General features: G+C 38.4%; 1 protein-coding gene across 4 annotated transcripts in view; it reads right to left on the bottom strand.

Moving 5' to 3' along the window:
* Positions 1-20,493, bottom strand: part of SOX2 (SRY-box transcription factor 2) — a 61,459-nt gene that overhangs the window by 7,384 nt on the left and 33,582 nt on the right. For 2 of the 4 annotated variants that reach the window (XR_011920298.1, XR_011920302.1), the window contains exons 5-6: positions 19,132-19,295; positions 4,660-4,728 (exon numbers count right to left, since the gene is read on the bottom strand). Coding sequence is in view for 1 of the 4 variants with exons in the window: in XM_072408154.1 (XP_072264255.1) it covers positions 11,804-12,748 (945 nt within the window). In the remaining 3 variants the exon portion in view is untranslated. Of the gene's footprint in view, positions 1-4,659; positions 4,729-10,295; positions 13,023-19,131; positions 19,296-20,493 lie in introns of those variants that run through there. The other 2 variants (XM_072408154.1, XR_011920297.1) reach the window with 2 other exon arrangements.

Raw genomic sequence — 20,493 nt, 5'->3', positions numbered from 1 at the left:
CCTCCCCTCAGCATAGAGAAGGAACTCAAAAACCCGAATAAGAGTTCTACTTTAATAAATTCCATCCAGAGTGTTTAGTGCATATCTCAACAATCATACATGGTCAGTATTGTATTATTATTTCACAGGCATTATGTAACAGTAAACCTAAATTAAAGGCAGCTTTTATAAGAAAGATTTATTTTTTTAAAAAGATCAATATGTAAGAATCTACAGCTTATCTACATTTCTAATATGAATATGAAATGATAAAAGGAGAAATCTGCACACATCACAACCACCTAGAAATAACCTAATTTAGTCTAAAAATGGTATAACACATAGAGCAATAGGCTGCACAGAAGTACAGTGTCACATTCCTTATCATATGCTAACCCTTATCAGTAAACTGATATTTTAGCCCTTGTTCCAGGTAATTATTGTAATTTATGTAGCCCGCTCCTTCCAATAGTGACCCCCAGCCTGTGGTATCTAGCTGCACCTCACTTGTGATATGAAGAGGCTTTAGCCTGCCCATGTCCTCTCATTCCAGTACTCATCAAATGATAGCACAGGGCTATTCAGGCTCCATGGACCACAGTCAAGAAGCATTAATTAGGCTGATGATGAATACCATAGAAATGTATGGATCCAGCATAATCAGGTTTCCTCCTGCAGGCTGTAGTTAGGGAGCAAGCAGGCAGCCCTGAGAATAGGAGCTACTGTTAGGAAGAAGTCATGCATATAATTGGCTATATTTAACATAACCATTTTAATGATCACTTATTAAAAGTGCATTTACTTAAATTGGTGGGGTCTACAATTTGTCCAAATCAACTGTATAAGTTAAGAAAAGGGTCATGGTGCCAGCTAAACAGGTTTTCTGGATTGCCTTGGGCCAGATTAGAGATTATGTGTCATTGTATTATCAGCTACCAGGGTTTGCTAGATCTTTACTATGACAGTGTCATATCAATTAATCATTCATTAGGCGTCTCTTAATGTAGCACCAGACACAGGACCTGGCAGTCTCCTGGGATGTTGTACAGCAGCAGCAGGCTCAACTAAAGTGTCCAGCTGTTGTAAAACCTTCTGAGATCTGTAGTTCCACAACAGCTGGTCAGCAGCACATGCCCCAGGTGATCATCCAGTAGATGCTGCTTGGGTGGTGAACATGTGGTAGGTAAGTGATGCTCAGAAGTATTTTATAACAGCACAATATTCTCCTGAAATGGGTCATCATTGGTGTCACTCAGCACAGTCTGATCCACCTGTGTACAAACCTACATGGAAAATACACAGAGGTGACCACATCAGGGAGCAGGTCATTGATGGAGTAATCCTATATAATCAGACATGAAGAGGCGGCAGGATGACATATGGGTTGTGTGATCACTGTGTGTGTGCTAGTCTGGATGGGGGGGTCATGTGTATACAAAGTGTATTATATTATATTATACAGCGCTACAGAAACCCAAGGCTGATGATAATAATATCAAAGTATTAAATTATTATTTTAAATTTTGGATTTAGTAGTATAAATATTATTTTAGTAATTATTTTATTAATAGAACAATAAAAATAAATATTTTTTAATTTTGTAATGTGTTTTATATAAATTAAATTCATTTAATCTCAAAATCAATATAATGTAAGTATAATGCAAATTCATCTGATAAATATTTTTATTAGAATTATTAAATATTTGTTTTTATTACATGTATTGTGTTCCTATTACTTATTATTCGTCTGATTATTGGGGCCCCTATTAACATGTTGAAATTACAAGGTTCCCCCCCTGGCAGTAGTCAGGTGCCCCCTCTATACATTCAGTGCAGGGGGACTGAGAACTTCTGGAAAAAGTAGGGCATGCCAGATGGCAATAGCGTCATGAACAAACAAAGTTGGGGATGTGCTGCTGAAGCCTGAAATTGGGAAGGAGACCTGGGGAACAAAGGACACTGCTGTCCCTTAACTGGCAGCCAAGGCTGGGGAAATGCTCCTGCCTGGTGCAGTGTAATGAATGACCCCCCATCACCCCTCTCCTCCTCCTCCTCCTGTCAATGAGAAAACTTTCTGCGCTGGGCAAAAGTGACATTTATTGATGTGTAACCCTTTCCACCCCGGGAACCTCCACAGCTTTGTGTTCATTGACATTGCCTGGAATAGGAGCAGCGCTGGGATGTGAGCACAAACAGATCCATTTCTATTATTTCTAATATTTATATATTATATAAATATATATATATATTATATACTAATATATATATTAATCAATCATTGTAAAAGATAACCATGTGGTCCTGAGCACTGTGCGCAGCCTATAGGGAAGTACAGATGCTGTCACCAGTTGATAAATCCCATTTTCTCTCCAATGTAGAAGGATTTTGTGTAGGGATCAACCAGCCCGAAGGATTTAGCCTGCAGATATTATTGCAGTCACAATGGTAAATGCTCCATCAGACCACATAGCGCTAATTGTGCACCTGCACCACTGTAGGTTGATAAATACAGCGATCGCCGCTGTTAACAGAGCCAGATCTGCGTTTTCTCCTTTCTCTCCGAATCCCCTTACAAGAAGTGTATTTATTTTTATTATTAGAACCAATACAATAAAAAGCCGAATAATCATTTTGTCCGATATAAATTTAGAGCTGTTGTTTTTTGGCAGTTTACGAATATTCGCGACTTCATATAACCGTTATAACGGAGGAAAGTACAAATCCGAAATATTTTTATTTCAAAAAATACGAAATCATTTTGTGATTATTTGTGAAAAAAATGTTAGTAAAATTTGTTCTTATTGAGCTTATAAAACAAGTAAATATCCAACATTTTACCGATGAGAAGGGGGAACGAATTGTGCAGCAACCGTTATTGCCGGCGTAAAAGTGAGCGAAACCTGACATTATTATTATTTAACTAATTATAGAAATTATTTAAATCGGGACAACGGGCTAAAATATAGACAATACAAACATGATACATATTACATCCAAGTGTCTAATGATTATGTCCCAGCAATAAATAGAGGCGGAATGGAGGGGAATTAGGAGGAGAGAGTTTGGGATGTTTGTAGCCTTATTTTTGTACTTGTGCCCCCCTCCCCTCCCCCCCAACACCTCCTCCTCCTTCTCCTCCTGCTTCTCCCAGGATCCGATGCACTAGGATGAAGAATGCCATACATCATCACAGTCCCCTGCTGTCCCTGCTTAAAGTGCATCAAAGCTGACATTGTTCAACGTTTGGGGGGGGGGGGGGGGGGGGGGGGGGGGGGCTTCTCTGACACTGAGTGGTGTCACCTCAATCACTTGTGGCCAGACAGGTAGAGGACACCGGGCACTGACCCACTGCACCCATAGAAAAGGGTGTATATGTGTCAGGAAGAAAACATATAATACAATTCATTATTTATAATATATACAATTTTTATTATTATTATTAAATGGGTGAGTATTTGGTAAATACTATAACACTATTGAAATACATAGTATTTGAAACTTTTACATTCATTTTTTGTTATAAATATATATATATATATATATATATATATATATATAGTTATTGTTACGATTTCCTAAATATTATTTTGAATATTATTAACACAAATCGCTCCCAATAATTATTTAATAATTAGATAATTAGTCTCCCTAATGTTTTTCCTCTGACGCTCAGAAAATCCGATTTACAATAACATGTGTCTGCACTCCGGTAATTCCATACATGATTTACTAAAGGGTCGTGAGGCTGATTTACTAACAAAAAAGATGTCTACAGTACAAATAGTTTGAATTTTCCCATCACCCGAAAGCCAAGTTTTTCTTTATTTCACCTGCACATAATCAGATCAATAACAACAACCATTGTCCATTTCTTTAGTAAATCACGGATCGGATTGTATGCAGATTTGGTTGATGCTGCTGGGAAGAAGCGTTATAGCGCTGACATGACAGGGGTGCAGTACATGGGGTGTATTTATTCTGGGAAGATCCAGGCTGTTGCTAGGCATTGAACAGATCAGAATTCTCTATAAATCCAACAATGTGTACGCTGCTAAGAAAGGGGGGGTGAGGAGGGGGTTGGGGGGGTCCCAGGCAATAGTGCCCAGATCCCAGGGACCTTCCATATCTGCAGAGTTCATTGGCACAAGTCATCTTCACAAATCTCTACAATTACATTGCTATTGTTCTTCCCCAACAAGTTGAGCTGTAGAGAAAAGGTCTTCCCTGCCGGAGCCTTCCCAGCCAAGGGTGGAAGTTATTAAATAATAAAGCTATTGTCAATGACATTGTTGTCACGAAAAATAGGCCAATTATCCGCTCTTATATCGCCATAAAGATCATATTAAGGCGAATTAGGAGCCCCGATGTGTGGCTGCGATTTTTATTTGTCTGCTGGAGAACAAACAGAAAACAACAATGCATGAAACTGGAATCAGAAACATTACAAATATTCTATGTAATCCCAATACTACTGGAAATGGGGCATCAAGAAAAATAAAAAGGTCGGATTGTGAGACTTTTTGCAGGTTGCTCATCATGTATTAGAAAGCAGTGACTCCCCAATGGGCAGAAAGCATGCATTAATCACAGGGATTAATTATGGGGTCTGTACATGATGGAAGAGAACAAGAACGCCAGGCTGGAGCGCTAGGGGTGTCACACATAGCGCTCTCCATACCTATAATTTGGGGACACCGCAGTCAGCGGGGACAACTTGCTCACTGAAGCCCATTGACGCGTCCCAATCCTAAAATATAGAAAAAAGAGGAATATTACCAAACACATTGCAGCCAATTCCCAGACAATGATGAAGCTGTGCCTTTCTCTAATTCCCTGTCATACTGTCAGAAAACGCCATTTACTGTGATGCAGAAAAATAGCAAAACAATCATTCCTGGCTGTCATTTTTCCTGCTTAGCGGTCTGCAGTTAAGTCTAGGCGATGCCGTTTGTGCTGTGATCAAACTTTTTCCGCTTACATGGCTTTTTATAAGCAAACAAGAAGTAATTTGCGCAGTGCAATGCTCCAGCACATCCAGCCCAGTCCTAATCTGCTCCATGCAGGACTCAGAGAGGTGACAATGACAAGAAGAAAACTCTATTACAACAAATCCAACCTCAACTAGGGACTGAGAGGCAGCAGATCTGGATTGGGGGTGTCCCATGCCTCTTTAATTTACCAAATACACACAAATAATAATTAATAAGAAGAAATCAAAGACCCCGCGGGGGTGTTACTTGTCACAGATCATTGGCTATAGGTTCGTTTTGAAAATTAAAATTTTCCAGGAAAAAAATAACACGAAAAATAAATATTTTATTAAGAGGTCTATGGGCTGTAGGGTCTTTTTTTCTCCCTTTTTATATCCAGACTGACAGAAATTCTGTGTCATACAAGTGACAAATGTTCATTAAAGGACCCTTGCTGGTGGTACTGTATAGCCACTTTGTGAACTGGGAACTGTGTAAGAGGGTGGAAAAAAAACTCTGAGAGTGTGAGTTGATGCCATGCTGGCTGGCAGTGTGTGGTCTATTGTGGAGAATGTGCTTTTTTGGCTGAACACACAGACCCCCCTCCCTCCCTTCCCATCCCCCAGCAGCACTGCACCTGCACTGGATAACCCAGCTCCTGGCATTCACCAGAACACACTGTTCAAGAAGAAGAGACATCTCTGACAGGACTCAATTCATCCCATTTCATCCTGCTTTTCATGGAGTCCCACAATCACACAGAGCTCAGGATTATTGGGGGGTCCCAGGGAGCGCTCCCCAATCCACTAGAATGGGCTCATTAAAATATATCACAGTGTATTCATTGCAGCTCTCATTCCCCAGGCCACTGACAACTGGAGTAACCCATGGCAACTGCTGACCTGACAACAGGGAGATGGAACTTGATTGGGTGCTAGGGGTTACTCTTGCATCTGCATTATTATTCATTAAATAGATATTTAAGCATCAGCTTCTAAAGATAAAAGTCTCCGACTTTTGTTTCTAGTGACACACTGATCAGGGAATGGCAGATGATTGCGTGTGTGTGTGTGTTATAAACATTCCCTACATGTAGTTTTAAGGTGGATACATTATCACAAATCATCAATCACTAGAAATACATTATAATTACTTGACAATTTGATTTCAGTTTCCTGATTATGAATTAGAGATCGATAAGTAGATAGACCGATATATAGATACAACAATAAATCATTGCTAGATATAGATGAAAGTATTTGTAGAAAAAAATGATATCACTGACATAGAATACAGAATATAATTCCCCAGCTAGGGGATGTAAAACTAGCACACAGCTTTCTTTCTTTATAATTATAAATAGATTTTATGGAATTATCAATATTACTTTTATATTAGCAGGTGTCCGACTTTGATAGTAAATATCACCCGCAAACAGCGCAGTTTACAATACGCATCAGAACAAAACTATTTCCTTTATACTGCTGGGAAAACCAAAATCCGAATACACTAAACGTAATCACATTTTTTTAACAAGTAGATATCAAAGTAGATCAGTATAAACCTTTCTCTGCTCAGTATAAATGAAGTGTTCCTTGGTACCCTATGTACTAATATTGGAGGCTTCTCTTATTTCTGGACCTGTTGACACCCACTAACATTACATTCACATTTTTTTCCTGTGTACAGAACAGAAACTAGAAAACAAGTTGTCCCTAACACAAGCAGAAAATGCGTTTTACTAAAATCCACATTTCTGGTCATTAAAACAAAACAAAAAACACGATGAATGATGAGAAGTATTTACTAAAAGTGCGCCAGCCTAACCAAAAAAATGAAGGTCGCTTTTTTATTTTATTTTTTCCTTTATTTCCTTAATGGTCATAATGTTCTAGTGAATCTTTAGTCCATTTAGTTAGTTTCATTTGAATAAAACGAATACACCAAGCTTCCCATGTTATACATTTCCCATATATTTTTGTATATATTTAGGCCTTCAGCTTCTTATGTTAGTATACACGGTCCATTAGAAAGACAATGTCAGAAATAATATTTATGGCATAAAATAATTTCCAGGATAATTCCCCCCAAAAGCAGAGTGTGACGTCATGCGGTGTATTAGCATAAAGCAGGGGGATCAGTCGGTCTGCTGCTAGATGATAAGGGTCTCTGGAGGGATGCACTGCTCCCTCTAATACATTCATTATTGCTCTGTCTTCTACAATTTTGCAATTTGTAGGAGCTTAGAAAACCGTAATTCTTGGAAAATAAGAAATGACACATCGCTTTCTTCAAATATTGGGCGAATTTCGTCCACGTATAGCAGAATCTGTATTTGTAGCACTGTGTCACATTTGTATTTTATATTTTAATAACAATTTATTTTAATTAAGATTGATAAGCAAAGGTTACTAATATTGCGGGCCATGGGATATAAAATGGTATATATATATATAACATATATATAGTTAACATTATATAAGCCTTTGCTCTCCAACTGATCTAAGAGGATACTTGAAATCTGTATTACTATTAGAGATTTTATTTTAAAGATTGCCATTGCTACTTGTATGATTTGTACGAATTTACATTTCACAGTGGCCAGATTCCATGTGTGGGAAAAGTCTAGGGCCTGATGACGTCACTAGCATTGGTCCTGGACAAACCAAAGATCCACTGGAAGTACAAGGATATATACTCACACTACTACATTATATATATATATATATATATATATATATATATATATATATATATATATGTGTGTGTGTGTGTGTGTCTGCCACTAATTGAAATATGAAGCGCCTAATTATAAAGCTAATTCTTTGCTTCCATTATTCACCACAATTACTAAAAAGTCCTGGAAATGTAAATATAAAATGTAGATTTGTCCCATCACTGCCATGCAGACAGCGGCCAGCACTGTACACTGTTTCAGCATCATTTCTATATAATACAAGCTCGGCTTATAAACTTTAATGGCAATCCTCACCCTTAGCCCGAATCCTCTCCAGCAACAAAAATGAGTCAAAACAGCACGCCAGATCCCCTATTGTACATCTTTTATGTCTAACAAGAAAGAAGACAGGCTGGATCATTTGTCAACACGCAAGTCATTTATAAATGTGCTGCAGGTATGGCAGCTTTATTGGGGAGCTGATCCCTATAGGAGACTGCTTCTAGGTGCCGGTACAGAAGCGCTACAAACCAAAGATCATTTCTATTACTGGCACAAAACAAGCAACTCATCAAATACCTAAATGGAGGGCCATTACACCTACCTGAAATCTACCTGTGAAAATAGTGCTTATGTGTATTATATAGAAGCTGCTTTGCTATAGGGGGGTTTTAGATGGCCTAGGTAACTCAATTTATTATTACATAACTAATATATTTAAAATGATTCGCAAATGAAAATTCTCCTGAATCAGAATGCTTGGGAAGGGCAAATTTACAGGGCAAGTATCTAAATACGCAGTAAGATCGATCGATCGATCGATCTATCTATCTATCTATCTATCTATCTATCTATCTATCTATCTATCTATCTATCTATCTATCTATCTATCTATCACAATTTTATTAATACAGATAAGCCCAAAATCAAAGCTATTTATTGTTGGCCGATGTCCCCCTACCATGCCATTTTTATTTATTTTATATCTAGATCTCCAGAGAGCTCCAACTGTAAGAACATGTCAATTGCAGGATAACGCCGTGCAAGAACAAGCGGTATAAATAATTAATTGAACCGATGCCCTCTGACCCTTTGAAAGTCCAGTAGGGACCCGTTTGTAGTAATAATGCCTCACAGTGAGCCCTTGTCAAATATTCATTTAGCAGTTAATGTGAGCCGCCGTCCCCTGAGACTCTATGTATTACCAGTTAGTCTGCCTTGGCAAGGATGCCTGCTAATCTACTCCCCTATACGACAAAATATTTTACCACTCCGCTTCAAAAATTCACATGGGAAACTTTAATCTCATCAATGGATTCATCTAAACATTATGTAAGGTTAGTGAGACATTACTCTAAACCCAACCAGGGCTGCCAGCAAAAGCAAGTGGAGGAGACATGGAGAAGGGGGGCATACACTGAACGCCATATCCCCGGGGCACACAGCATTTTAGGGATTTGTCACACATCTGTAGCCGATATATATATATATATATATATGGAAAAATGTATATGTACACATATCCAATATATAGACTAAACTAAAAATATGTACATATATTTTTATATACACATACATATATAATAAATACATGTACATATATTTTATATACACATACATACATATATAATAAATACATGTACATATATTTTATTCCCATATATACAGAGTGAACCAAAAGTAGGTGGACAGTAAATGATAAGATTTATTTTAGGGTGTTTGTGTTATATTATATTACATTTTATAACTCATTTATTAATTCTTTTTCAGATAGTTCAGAGAACCCATAATGACAAATATTTTTAATACTGATGCAAGAAAATGGGTGTTAAAAGAGTATATAGAAATCTTATCATTTTCTGTCCACCTACATTTGGTTCACCCTGTATATATAATTTTCCTGCACACTATCTGTCTCTCACATAACTGAAATGACATTCCTAATAATAAAACAATTCGATTTATTACATGGCTGCAGAAACTGTTGGCTCTGATAAACATGTGCATGCATACTAGCCATAAATAATTGTCCATTTAAAACTAAGGTACTCTAAGTACACATGTATATTAAGAATGACCTGACAAAGACAGATCCACCTTCTGCCAACGATGGTGCTAAACCCCTGTGAGAGATTTCTCCTGCCAATACAACCCAAGTTGTCAAATGTCGCACATTACCATTCTACCGATTGTAAGCCCATCATGCACAAAGTCAGTAATTACACTGATTTTTGCTGGCCTGCTAAACCCTATTTGCTTTGAGATTCGTTTAAATGTAGGTTAGTTAAATTAAAGGGCAAAGACCACCAATTCTATTTAACCCTTCTAAGCCTAGGGATCATTTATTTCTATCAAAAAAATGGTGATCTACATATAAAAGGAAGTCTTGGGTGACTTTCACCTGACAGTCTTTTGAATATTGATTATTTGTTATCTCTAACCGCCTACAATGACAAAACCATAACAAGTGAGCAGAAGTGCTATCACCTAATCAATACTCCAGAATTCACTTATCTAGGGGGTCAGTAAGCAGGCAGCCAGTGAGGGTGACTTGAACAAGTGCACCAGTTGGGTTAACAATGCAGAGCAATGGTGAAGCCAATACAAGAATAGACAGATGAAGAAATAAAGCAGCATGAATTCAGCTTTTTAAAAGTCAAACTCTACCTGGTAGCTGAAGCTTCTTTCTTGTGTAAGGGCCCAGGGCTTCTCTTATTGTGTGTGCTTGTTATCAGCTGGAGATACTATCCAGATTTTTTTGGGAGCCCGCTGGCAATTTAGAGATAGGATTAAAACAGCTGTAATAGGCGCAATTTGTTTTCAATACAGAGAACTTTTGTTCTGCGTTGAAAATACAAAGTAGAAGCTGAGCTTGATGGGTGCATTACACTGATCCACTTTATCACCAAATGTCAAAGCAACATTTACCTTGTATGCAGATAGATGCTCCATGAATGCCGGCTTCTTGTCATCTGATCATTGTTACCACATTAAGATTACTCTGCTATTAAAATGCATTTGATTAGAAAACATTACATGATCCAAGTGAAAGTATATGACATCTGCATTGGCCCCCACTCTAAACAATTAGGCGATAATATTGCAGAATTCAGAACAGAACTCATTTTCACATAAGATCTCTTTGAACGTTTAATATTAACATATCTATTGTTATTCTGCCTCTGATCAATAACAGTTAAATAGCAAAATTGGTCCTGTCTAAACTACACCACAGCTCACGTTAGCGCTTTTTTTTGGTGCTAGCCATCAATATAAGCGATACAAAATAAAACACTGCAAAAGATGCCAGATTCCATATTTCAAAAATTTATTTATCTCAAACTGTGCAGAATGGAGTAAAAACGTAAGCTGGAAATGTACCTGTTATAAGAGTGGTATTAGTTCATATATATATACATGGACTTTCGGCAAACTGAGCCGAGTCTTTAAAATACATCTACTGAAAATGAGAGAAAAAAAACTTAAAATATCAGCACAATAAATTTACAGAAATATTACAAAGCATAAGAAAATATTTCAAACACAGTAGTTTCATTTTGCTTTTTTTTATCTGAACAGGGTGAAAACAGCCTAATATAAATTAACAACTGTTTGAGTCAATGACTGCCCTTCACAATCAATGATAAAAAATAATAATAATAGTACACAAGTTCTGTGTATTTTCTTTTCAATATTGTAAAACCAAGAAACTGGTTTTTCTACTCGTCCTGTTTTTTTTTTATTTTTTGCACAACGAATTAAAACGAATATGTCCAAATTGTAAAAGAAAAACAAAAGTGTTCTCATGGCAGCTCCATCCGAACTGCATTGACCTATGAGTGTAAAAAGATTGGCAAAGTCTAAACAATAGCATTTGGATTGCCTTGTTTATCTGATAAATACTGTACAAAAGTTTTTCGCAAATAATAAAACATATTTTTTTTTTAATTTTCATCACTTTTGAGACTAGCTCTAAATATTATCGGTAAATAATTCTGCAAACTTTTGAAAAAAAAAAGTTCCTACCTAGAACTTTTATCTTAATTTCCTGTTTTTTTTTTCCTCTGGTACTTTACAAGTTCTTTTTACCCTCCCCATTTTTTTCCTCTGTACAAAAATAGTCCAGAAAAAAAAGTCCAAACTCTAATAAAAGTTTCTTTTTTTGCTGATTGTGTTCACATGTGTGATAGAGGCAGCGTGCCATTGATGGCTGTGCCTGGTACAGATGCGCTCTGATAATGCTGGGACATGTGCAGTCTGCTTTGGGCAGCGGGCTCTGGCACTTCTGCCCCAGGTAGGTACATGCTGATCATGTCCCGGAGGTCACCTGCCTGACAAGGAGCCCGCGAGTGGGAGGAAGAGGTGACAACGGGCGGGCTGGAGCTGGATTCTGACTTTACCACGGAGCCCATAGAAGCCAGAGTCATACCGGGGGCCCCTTGCTGGGAGTAGGACATGCTGTAGGTGGGGGAGCCGTTCATGTAGGTCTGGGAGCTGCTCATAGAGTTGTATTGGAGCGCGCTGACGTCGTAGCGGTGCATGGGCTGCATCTGAGCCGCGTTGTGGGCGTTGAGCCCCGGGTGTTGCGGGTAACCGAGCTGTTCTTGCATCATGCCATAGCCCCCGTTGGTCCAGCCGTTCATATGAGCGTAGCTGTCCATCCTCTGATTGACCCCGGCTCCCAGACTTGCCCCCACACCTACCCCAGAAGTGATGGAGTTACCCCCCGGTGCCAGCAGGCCCCCAGGCAGGGTGTATTTATCCTTCTTCATCAGGGTTTTGGTTTTCCTCCTCGGCCTGTATTTATAATCCGGATGTTCCTTCATGTGCAGGGCTCGGAGCCTCTTGGCCTCATCAATGAACGGCCTCTTCTCCGCCTCGGACAGCAGCTTCCATTCCGCCCCCAGCCGCTTACTGATCTCAGAATTGTGCATCTTCGGGTTCTCCTGGGCCATCTTCCTCCTCTGCCCCCGGGACCACACCATGAAGGCGTTCATCGGTCTCTTCACCCGGTCCGGGCTGTTCTTCTGGTTGTTGGCCGATGAGTTGGAGTTCCCGGTGCCCCCAGAAGTCTGTTGGGGGGCGGGAGGTTTCAGCTCGGTTTCCATCATATTGTACATTCACGCGGCTGGGGTAATTCGCCGGCAAAAGAGAGAAAATAAAGTGTCTGTCTGTCTGGGGTCCCCAAAAACCCGAAGAAGCCAATGGGCTGTGCTCGCAGTGCGCCTTCTTCTGATGCCTCTCAGATGGCCAGCAGACTACTTCTCATCCTGCGCCTTTCACAAGTCCGGATACTTTTTTCAAACAAGTTAATAGACAACCGTCCATGTGATGGGGGCTGTCAGGGAATAAATGGGATTCTGGCGGCCAATCAGAACGCCGCGCAGGGTCAGCCCTCTGCTTGGGTTTGCATGGGGTGGGCGTGGTTACAAGGGGCCTGGCGGATGGTGGAGCTGGGGGCGGGGCGGACTTTGCCGGCAGCCTATCGCTGAGTGACTTTCCCCCTCCCCCTCCCTCCACGCTCACAGTAGCAACAGGTCACACACGCCTGGGAGAGGAGGAAGTGGGGGGACCGGGGCTCAGTGACTGCTGAAACTTCATCCCGGGGATCATTAACCCCTTACTAACATGTCACACCTGACCAATGCAATCACTGCCCAATAATTCGCCCTATTCACATACATCTCATGGAAAAGCCAGCCTGGCAGGTCCCTACACACAGCCCTCCCCCTCCTCACTATCCCCTCTATACAAACAGAAAATAACTCCCCATAGCAACCGATTACTTCCTAATTCTGCCAAGATTTACAACAAATAAGAAAAATCTATTAGGAATCAATGATACTGGCCAACATCTTCCTCCTGAAGGAACACAAAACCCCCAATCATCAACTCTGAGATCCCCATGGCTGGGTGTATAGAGAAGTGGCTGCAAGAATGGGGGAGGCAGAGTGTAATTTCAGAAGATGCTCCATTGTCACCATGTAAAGATTTCAATGGGGGGGACACATCAATACCAAAAGAAATGCAGCATGGCCCCTACAGGAGAGACAAAACTAGCTACTTGTAACTACACACAGCCAGACAAAGACACCTCTAAGATTACTTCCATTGCCTTGTGCAAAGCTGTGTGTCTAAAGTACAGCCAACAACAAATAAAGATTGGCCACATTGGGCTCTTTGTGTGCAGGGACATATATGGGGGATTACAGGGACAGAAGTAACACATGATGATCCACATATATTGTACATTAGGGATACAGCGAGTTTGTGTGCTAACAATAAACTTATATCACATCCAATAAATAAATAAATATTTATATATATATATATGTAAAAATATATATATATATTCATATATATTCATGTTATATTTATTTATATATATTATATACATATGAAAATATGGTATTTTTTAGGTTGCAGTATATTAGGATATTGCTTTTTTCCAAGCAAAGCAGAGTATCTTTCAAAGAATGATTTTGGAATAAGTTTGAAGATCACAGCAGAGATTTTCTGATCTCCCTCCAATTGATGGTAAAGTGGTTATTCATTGGATTACACAAGCAGGTTCATTGGAAAGTCCTTCAGATACTCATGGTGTAAGAGCGCCGCCTAATGGCCAGGAGCGGTAACTGCTCTCCCCGTCCCAGCACAAGCTGCCGCTTCAGCTACTAATAAGTCAAATAGATGAGGTTAAATTATATAATTAATGACCCGTCTTATTAGTTGGGATTTTTTTTCATTCACCACGCTTTATTTTAATTTGCTATGTTTTCTCTACTTTGCATCTAGCTAACACCAAGGTAGGCTTGTGTATAATCTGCTTCACTAATATTATTTCATGACAAGGAAGGACATTGCAGTTAAATATTTTAAAATAAAGATTCATTGTGTGAAAGAAAAAAAAAATAAAACTAACTGCATATTAAAAGCTTTTATACCTTTAGACACATGCGAGTTATGTATTATGAGACCATGCATCTGTACCAATGATTCCTTTAAATCGGTGATTTAAATATTTTCCGCTGTAATTTTTTTTTTTTCTAAATAATTTGATGGTATCTGTTTTTGATGTATAGTAAATCTATGATACGATCATGCGATGATAAATCGGCGCTTCTATCTACAATGTAATAAATGTATTGGTACCATAGGATAAGCGCACAGGAATTAAATCATGAACAAATATTTGTAATAAATCATTTGTTTGCTGTATATGAGTATTTAGAAAGTTTGATCACTGCTGTTCAGGTAGCATGTCCATGGAATAAAAGTTTGGGGGAAAAGTAGAAGAACCTCCAAGCGTATTTTTGTCCTGAGAAGCAAATAGAGGTTTAAGTTGCAGTAATTAGGTGAGAGCTAGCCAAGCATTGCGCTATTATATTGCTTGTTAAAAACGCTTCTTTTCTGCATCTGCATTTGAGTGTGTTCCATGCACTCCTAATCTTCTTATGGAAATGAAGAACTGCAGGGGACCAACGGGGACTGGGAGAATGTCCTTGTTAACAGGAATTTCTCAGCATTGCTAATTAGTGGAGGCTGACGACCACCAGTATTGGGGGAAAGCACTGTTTAACCACTCACAAACCCTTTGCAAGGAAGAGCTTGCCTCATTTTATTTTGTAATTAAAATCCTCAAAAGGGCCTATTTGTCTGTTAGGGCTAGGAGAGTTTTATCTCCCTCCGAAATAATGAATGCCTTGCTAACTCAATTCTGAACAAAACGTCAACTATGCCAGCCAAAAGTTTTCATCCCGGATTTCTGTAAAGTTGCCGAGACCAATAGTGAAAAAATACACCTGTTATAAACACATACCGGCTTTTGGGTTTGTGGTGTCATATATATTTATTTTGATATGTGCGAGAAATATTTTTTTCTTTTACTACATTTTTCATTTCCATCAAGCTCCATCCATACACCTTTTATATTTTAAATATTTTGTTTCATAATAAATTATAGCATTTATATTGATATAAAATTTTTATTTTCATTACTTTTAATATATTCTTCCTAATTATATATATATATATATATATATATATATATATATATATATATATATATATATATATTTATTTATATACACACACACATACGTGCACTTATAAACATATATTATAAAAATAAATTCAAGTATTATATATATATGGCTTATACAGCAGAGGCCTGGATTTCATGCACGCAATTAAACTCCTGTATACTTCCTAATAAAAACAAAACAATCACAATAAAAACATGACACTTCCTATAATGATTTTTTAGATAAGGGGATCGGATTTGAACTTTATATACATACAAGGTGTGATTGTCAGGGCACACAACAGTACACTGCTTGTACCAGGGCCATATCCAAAATTCACCTAATACAGTCTTGAATGTGAATCATCTATTGCTGTCCCTGTAGTAAATGGACAATGAGATTTTATTTTCAATACTCCAGAACAATTACCCAGTAGCTGAAGAGCGTCCTTGAAATCTATTATTGATTATCTGAACCTGCTTCTGGCGCCCTTTATTCGGCGGCCGATCAGGAAGCGCAGCGATTGTAATTGTGAGAAGTGCCATTCTAGGTAGACAATAACCAGAGCCAGATTTACCCAATCATTGCATTCAAGGACTCTTGAAAAAAGCGGCGGAATTCGAAGAGCTCAGGGTTCACATGTAGCCCCCTTATATCCCATCCCTAGTCCATACATTGGAATATTAGGCCATTAGCCGTCTGTATAGACTCACAAAATCAACATGAAATTCTAATCTGTCTGCTAAAACCCGTTTATATATCAGTGATTAAAGCCAATTCAGGCCTAGGACTCCAGGGACAATTGCAATTAGATTCATGATCACAATATAGAATAGACAGACCAATAAAGAACATTGTCATGGTCATCCATAGATCTCTCATCATGTAAAGACATCAACCACCAATACAGGTCACTTGTCAAGCAATAAAATGCAATGATAAATTAGTGTTAATTTAAGTATTTATTCAATTACTGAAAAGCTGAAAAGAAGGGAGTTGCCTAATTTTATTTCTATATATTTGACCCTGTCTAGATGAATGATTCTTGGAATCTTATTATAGTGTAGTGGTGTCATTCTGATAACATTGGTTTACAATAACCATTACACTGACACAATTATATGGAATATATATTTATCTCTTCTATGTACTTGTAGATTATATTTAATACATTAGGATATCAGGTCCATGTTAGGAAATCAGAGGAAGTGAGTTTTGGGAAACATTTTAGATTCCAAATACATTTACAATAATTAATGATTTTATCCAATATATTTACCGTGTTCTCAGATTCACCTGCTGGTTTATTTACAAGAGCTTGATGTACTGCAACTAAACGACTTTTCTTGTTGAGTTTTTGCAGCAGCTTCCTATGTGTATGAGCAATAATACTACTACTAATAATAATGATATCTATAGAAATCTGTGCAGATGCAATAAAACTTATATTGTTCCCCTTCAGCAATATATGTAATTTTCTTTAAATCAGATGGTACTGATACATCTAACAGTGTTATATAGTAAAGATTCAGTTAATGAAGAACGATCACGAAAACGATCACGAAATTCTCTTTCATCACATAAAACTAATGATGAATAAAAGAATGGCACAAATGAACACACGCCTAGCATTCATTCTTCTAATGTCTTAACACTGCTAGACCTTTGTCTCGTTTAGGATTTTTCTCTACAACTACATATTGTTCCTGTTTCTATCTGCGGTGAGGGGAAAAAAAGTTCTAAGCCGAAAAATGACACAAGGCGAATTTATGAGCCTTCTTTGGACTGGCACTGTGCAGCTCCCACTGCGTCCAACAGGGGGGGCTCAAGACAACGTGCTCGAGACAGCCCCACATCTGAGACATCCTCAATCACTTGCTCCAGATACATCATACAATCTTAGCGGGGTCTACTACAGCTCTTTAGTCTACATAGATGAAAAAGATAAAAGAATCAAATATTTTTTTTTCCAGTTTTGCCCATTCGAACTGCTAGACTTTATTGCCTGGCCGAAAGAAAATTAAACACCACTTGCAAAAATGCATTGATGGGCAGCCCTGTGCCAGGAAAGTGCTTTCCATAAATGTGATCATAAAATGTGCATTGATTATTATTAATATTTGTTTTAATAATATTATATTTTTGACAATTTTAGGTTCTCAGTTACAGCTATCAAAAGGCATAAATATAATAAATATAAATAATCTGCTATCAAAATATAAACAAATATCAATATTTTCTGACAACTTCTGAGCAATAAGGAGAACTCAGCAGCACATGAAATGAATGCCATGCTATAACATTTATTGGCATATTAGCATGGACATTTGTGTGTGGACTGGCATATTAATGTTGAAAAAAATAAATGTTCCCCCCTAAAAAAAAAAATCTCCTCTTCACCTGCATTTAAATGGCATGTCCTTAATGACAGCAGTTGGGGATGTACGAGTGTGAAATGAAATTAGCAGTCATTAGCAGTCCTTTAACTATGTGTCGCTTTTGATCAGCACTAAATTAGCTTTGCAGCCCTAACAAAAGGCTCTATATCAAGCAGTGGGCTGTAAATAAGGCAGCACGACCTGCCCTCAACAACTTTCCTCTTGTCAATCACATCTGGATCCTTCAGCTCAACATTAACCCTCCTGGATATTATTATTAGGATTTATTCTACAAAGGAGAATAGATAGGCAGCATAGCCATTAGGAATAATTTATTAGAAAGTGCGCTTTCTCTAGGAAATGTAACTGAAAATACGATTAATGCTGGTTTATAATACAGGGAAGGAGTACTGTCGGTTATAGGTTATGTAATATAAAAATGGTCACATAATGATCAGTGCTGCTACATTGTTACAAGAATGGGGTTCAGTGTTCGGCGTGTCGTTGTCACAGCAGCCAGAAGGGGCGCTAGAGAGAGGACAATCCGGTGGAGTTTTGAATGGTTTTAGATGTGACTGTGACAGCAGATATCCCCTCACATCATATTGACTGGCCCTTTAAGACATACAGCCAGATGTCAAACTGCAGCCATAAAACCTATATCTTTCCAGATGGAGACTGGGTGACCCAGGTGTATCTGTCTATAGCACGCCATGCCCAGATAGTGCAGTGGCACAGTCCCATGCCTAGGTAGGTGATCCTGGATACTCAGCATCCATAGGGATCACCAGGGATTCATTCTCATGACAGATCAATAATAATCCAGCACAAGTTTTCCGAGCTAAAACAAAAACGTGATAATTTGGCCACCAGAGCACACAGAGGGGAAACAAAAAAACTCAGGATCCATCAAGCACAGGGCGATCAGTACAGTGCCAGTCCTGTACCGATCCCTACTCCCTGTGCACCGGAGATCCTGAACCCTGTGCCGGCTATATGGCATGATTGGCACATGGGCGGGTTTGCTGATCACTCCTAGATCCAAAATAAAACAGCTCCAGGGGAGGAGGGGGTGTCAAAGTTGGCTTTGCAATTACTTACGTGGCTTCAAGTCGGGGTGTAGTCTTCCCAAGATTGGCAGCAATAAAGGGGAGTCCGTGCAGGGCAGGCACCCCAATGCCATGGCACTGCAGCCCAGCCATCCATTCGTTCACCCGTCCGCTGCTCTGCTGTCTCAGCGCCTGCCCAGCTCCTCACTGCAGCTCCTGCAACAAGAAGCAGCGTTTATGGCTTAAAACCCAAATGGCTGTTTTTTAAGAGAAGAATGAACCGACAACAACACACACACTCACACAAAAAAATCAGTTATCCTAACACTGCTGTATGCCCCCACCGTACAGAAAGGGAGAAAAAAAGCTTTATATTTTTCAGTGGGTATTCAAAGATAATTTGATGGCATTGTTTCTGCTACAGATGGTTCTTTTTAATACAATAACAGTGCTCTTTGTGCATACTACCCACAATAAAAATCTAAAGCGTTCCCCTGAATAACCATTTTGTTCTCTCTTGTAAAGGGCCAACAAAAGCAGCCGTGAGGTAATGGCTTCTGTTTATTGAAGCCATAGAATGGGGATTTGATAAAGATTTTTTTTTTCAGAAAGAGACATTGCAAGGTTGAACTGATCTCTTCATATTTTAATACAGCTATCCTCTTCTGATTTTTCTTTTTTTGCCACTCCTTGTACATTTTACCAACAAACCTTTTTTAACTCAGTTTTATCTAGCTGTAGATTATACGATTTATAGAAAACATTGGGCAGAAAATATTCAGCTCACAAATCTTGGATTTATTCCTGCCAAGTGCTGCAATCACAGGCTGCTAAAAGGGACACATAGGGGTCTGGGTATTCAAGTATTCATCCGAAATTCGCACTTCTTCCTAATACAAGCTGATGTGAAAATGTGGGAATGTCATTTGTGTGAATTCTGAAATCCTATAGACAAATATTAAAAGAGAGATACCAAAAATAAAAAAAACAGTAAATTTATACGACTAAACAGTAAATTTATATATCACAATAAATGGCACATAAACACTACACTAAGCTAAGTATAAAACTACATGTATACATCTATAAATTAAATTTTACACATATAGTGTTTGCTCTATCTATCTATCTATCTATCTATCTATCTATCCAAACAAAATTATATATACCAAAACATACAAACCATATATATTTTGCATTTTATATATTTTTGGATAGAATAATAACCTTCTCTCTCATTATAAGTGTTGCACGCCTTATGATTATGAAGCATTCTACAGACTGGCATGTGCCAGGGAAGACTGAGTTGGGTCTAGGGTGTTGGAGAGGGTACACAATAATCACAGCAGGGGTCTTGTTAGTTTTTCAGTGTTTGTCTACCTTTCCATAGAAATGAATACCATTCTTTGCTTCT

This window comes from Pyxicephalus adspersus, chromosome 4 (assembly GCF_032062135.1).
Source record: "Pyxicephalus adspersus chromosome 4, UCB_Pads_2.0, whole genome shotgun sequence".
In the NCBI taxonomy this organism is placed as follows: domain Eukaryota; kingdom Metazoa; phylum Chordata; class Amphibia; order Anura; family Pyxicephalidae; genus Pyxicephalus; species Pyxicephalus adspersus.
This window is presented reverse-complemented; position numbering and strand designations above follow the sequence as displayed.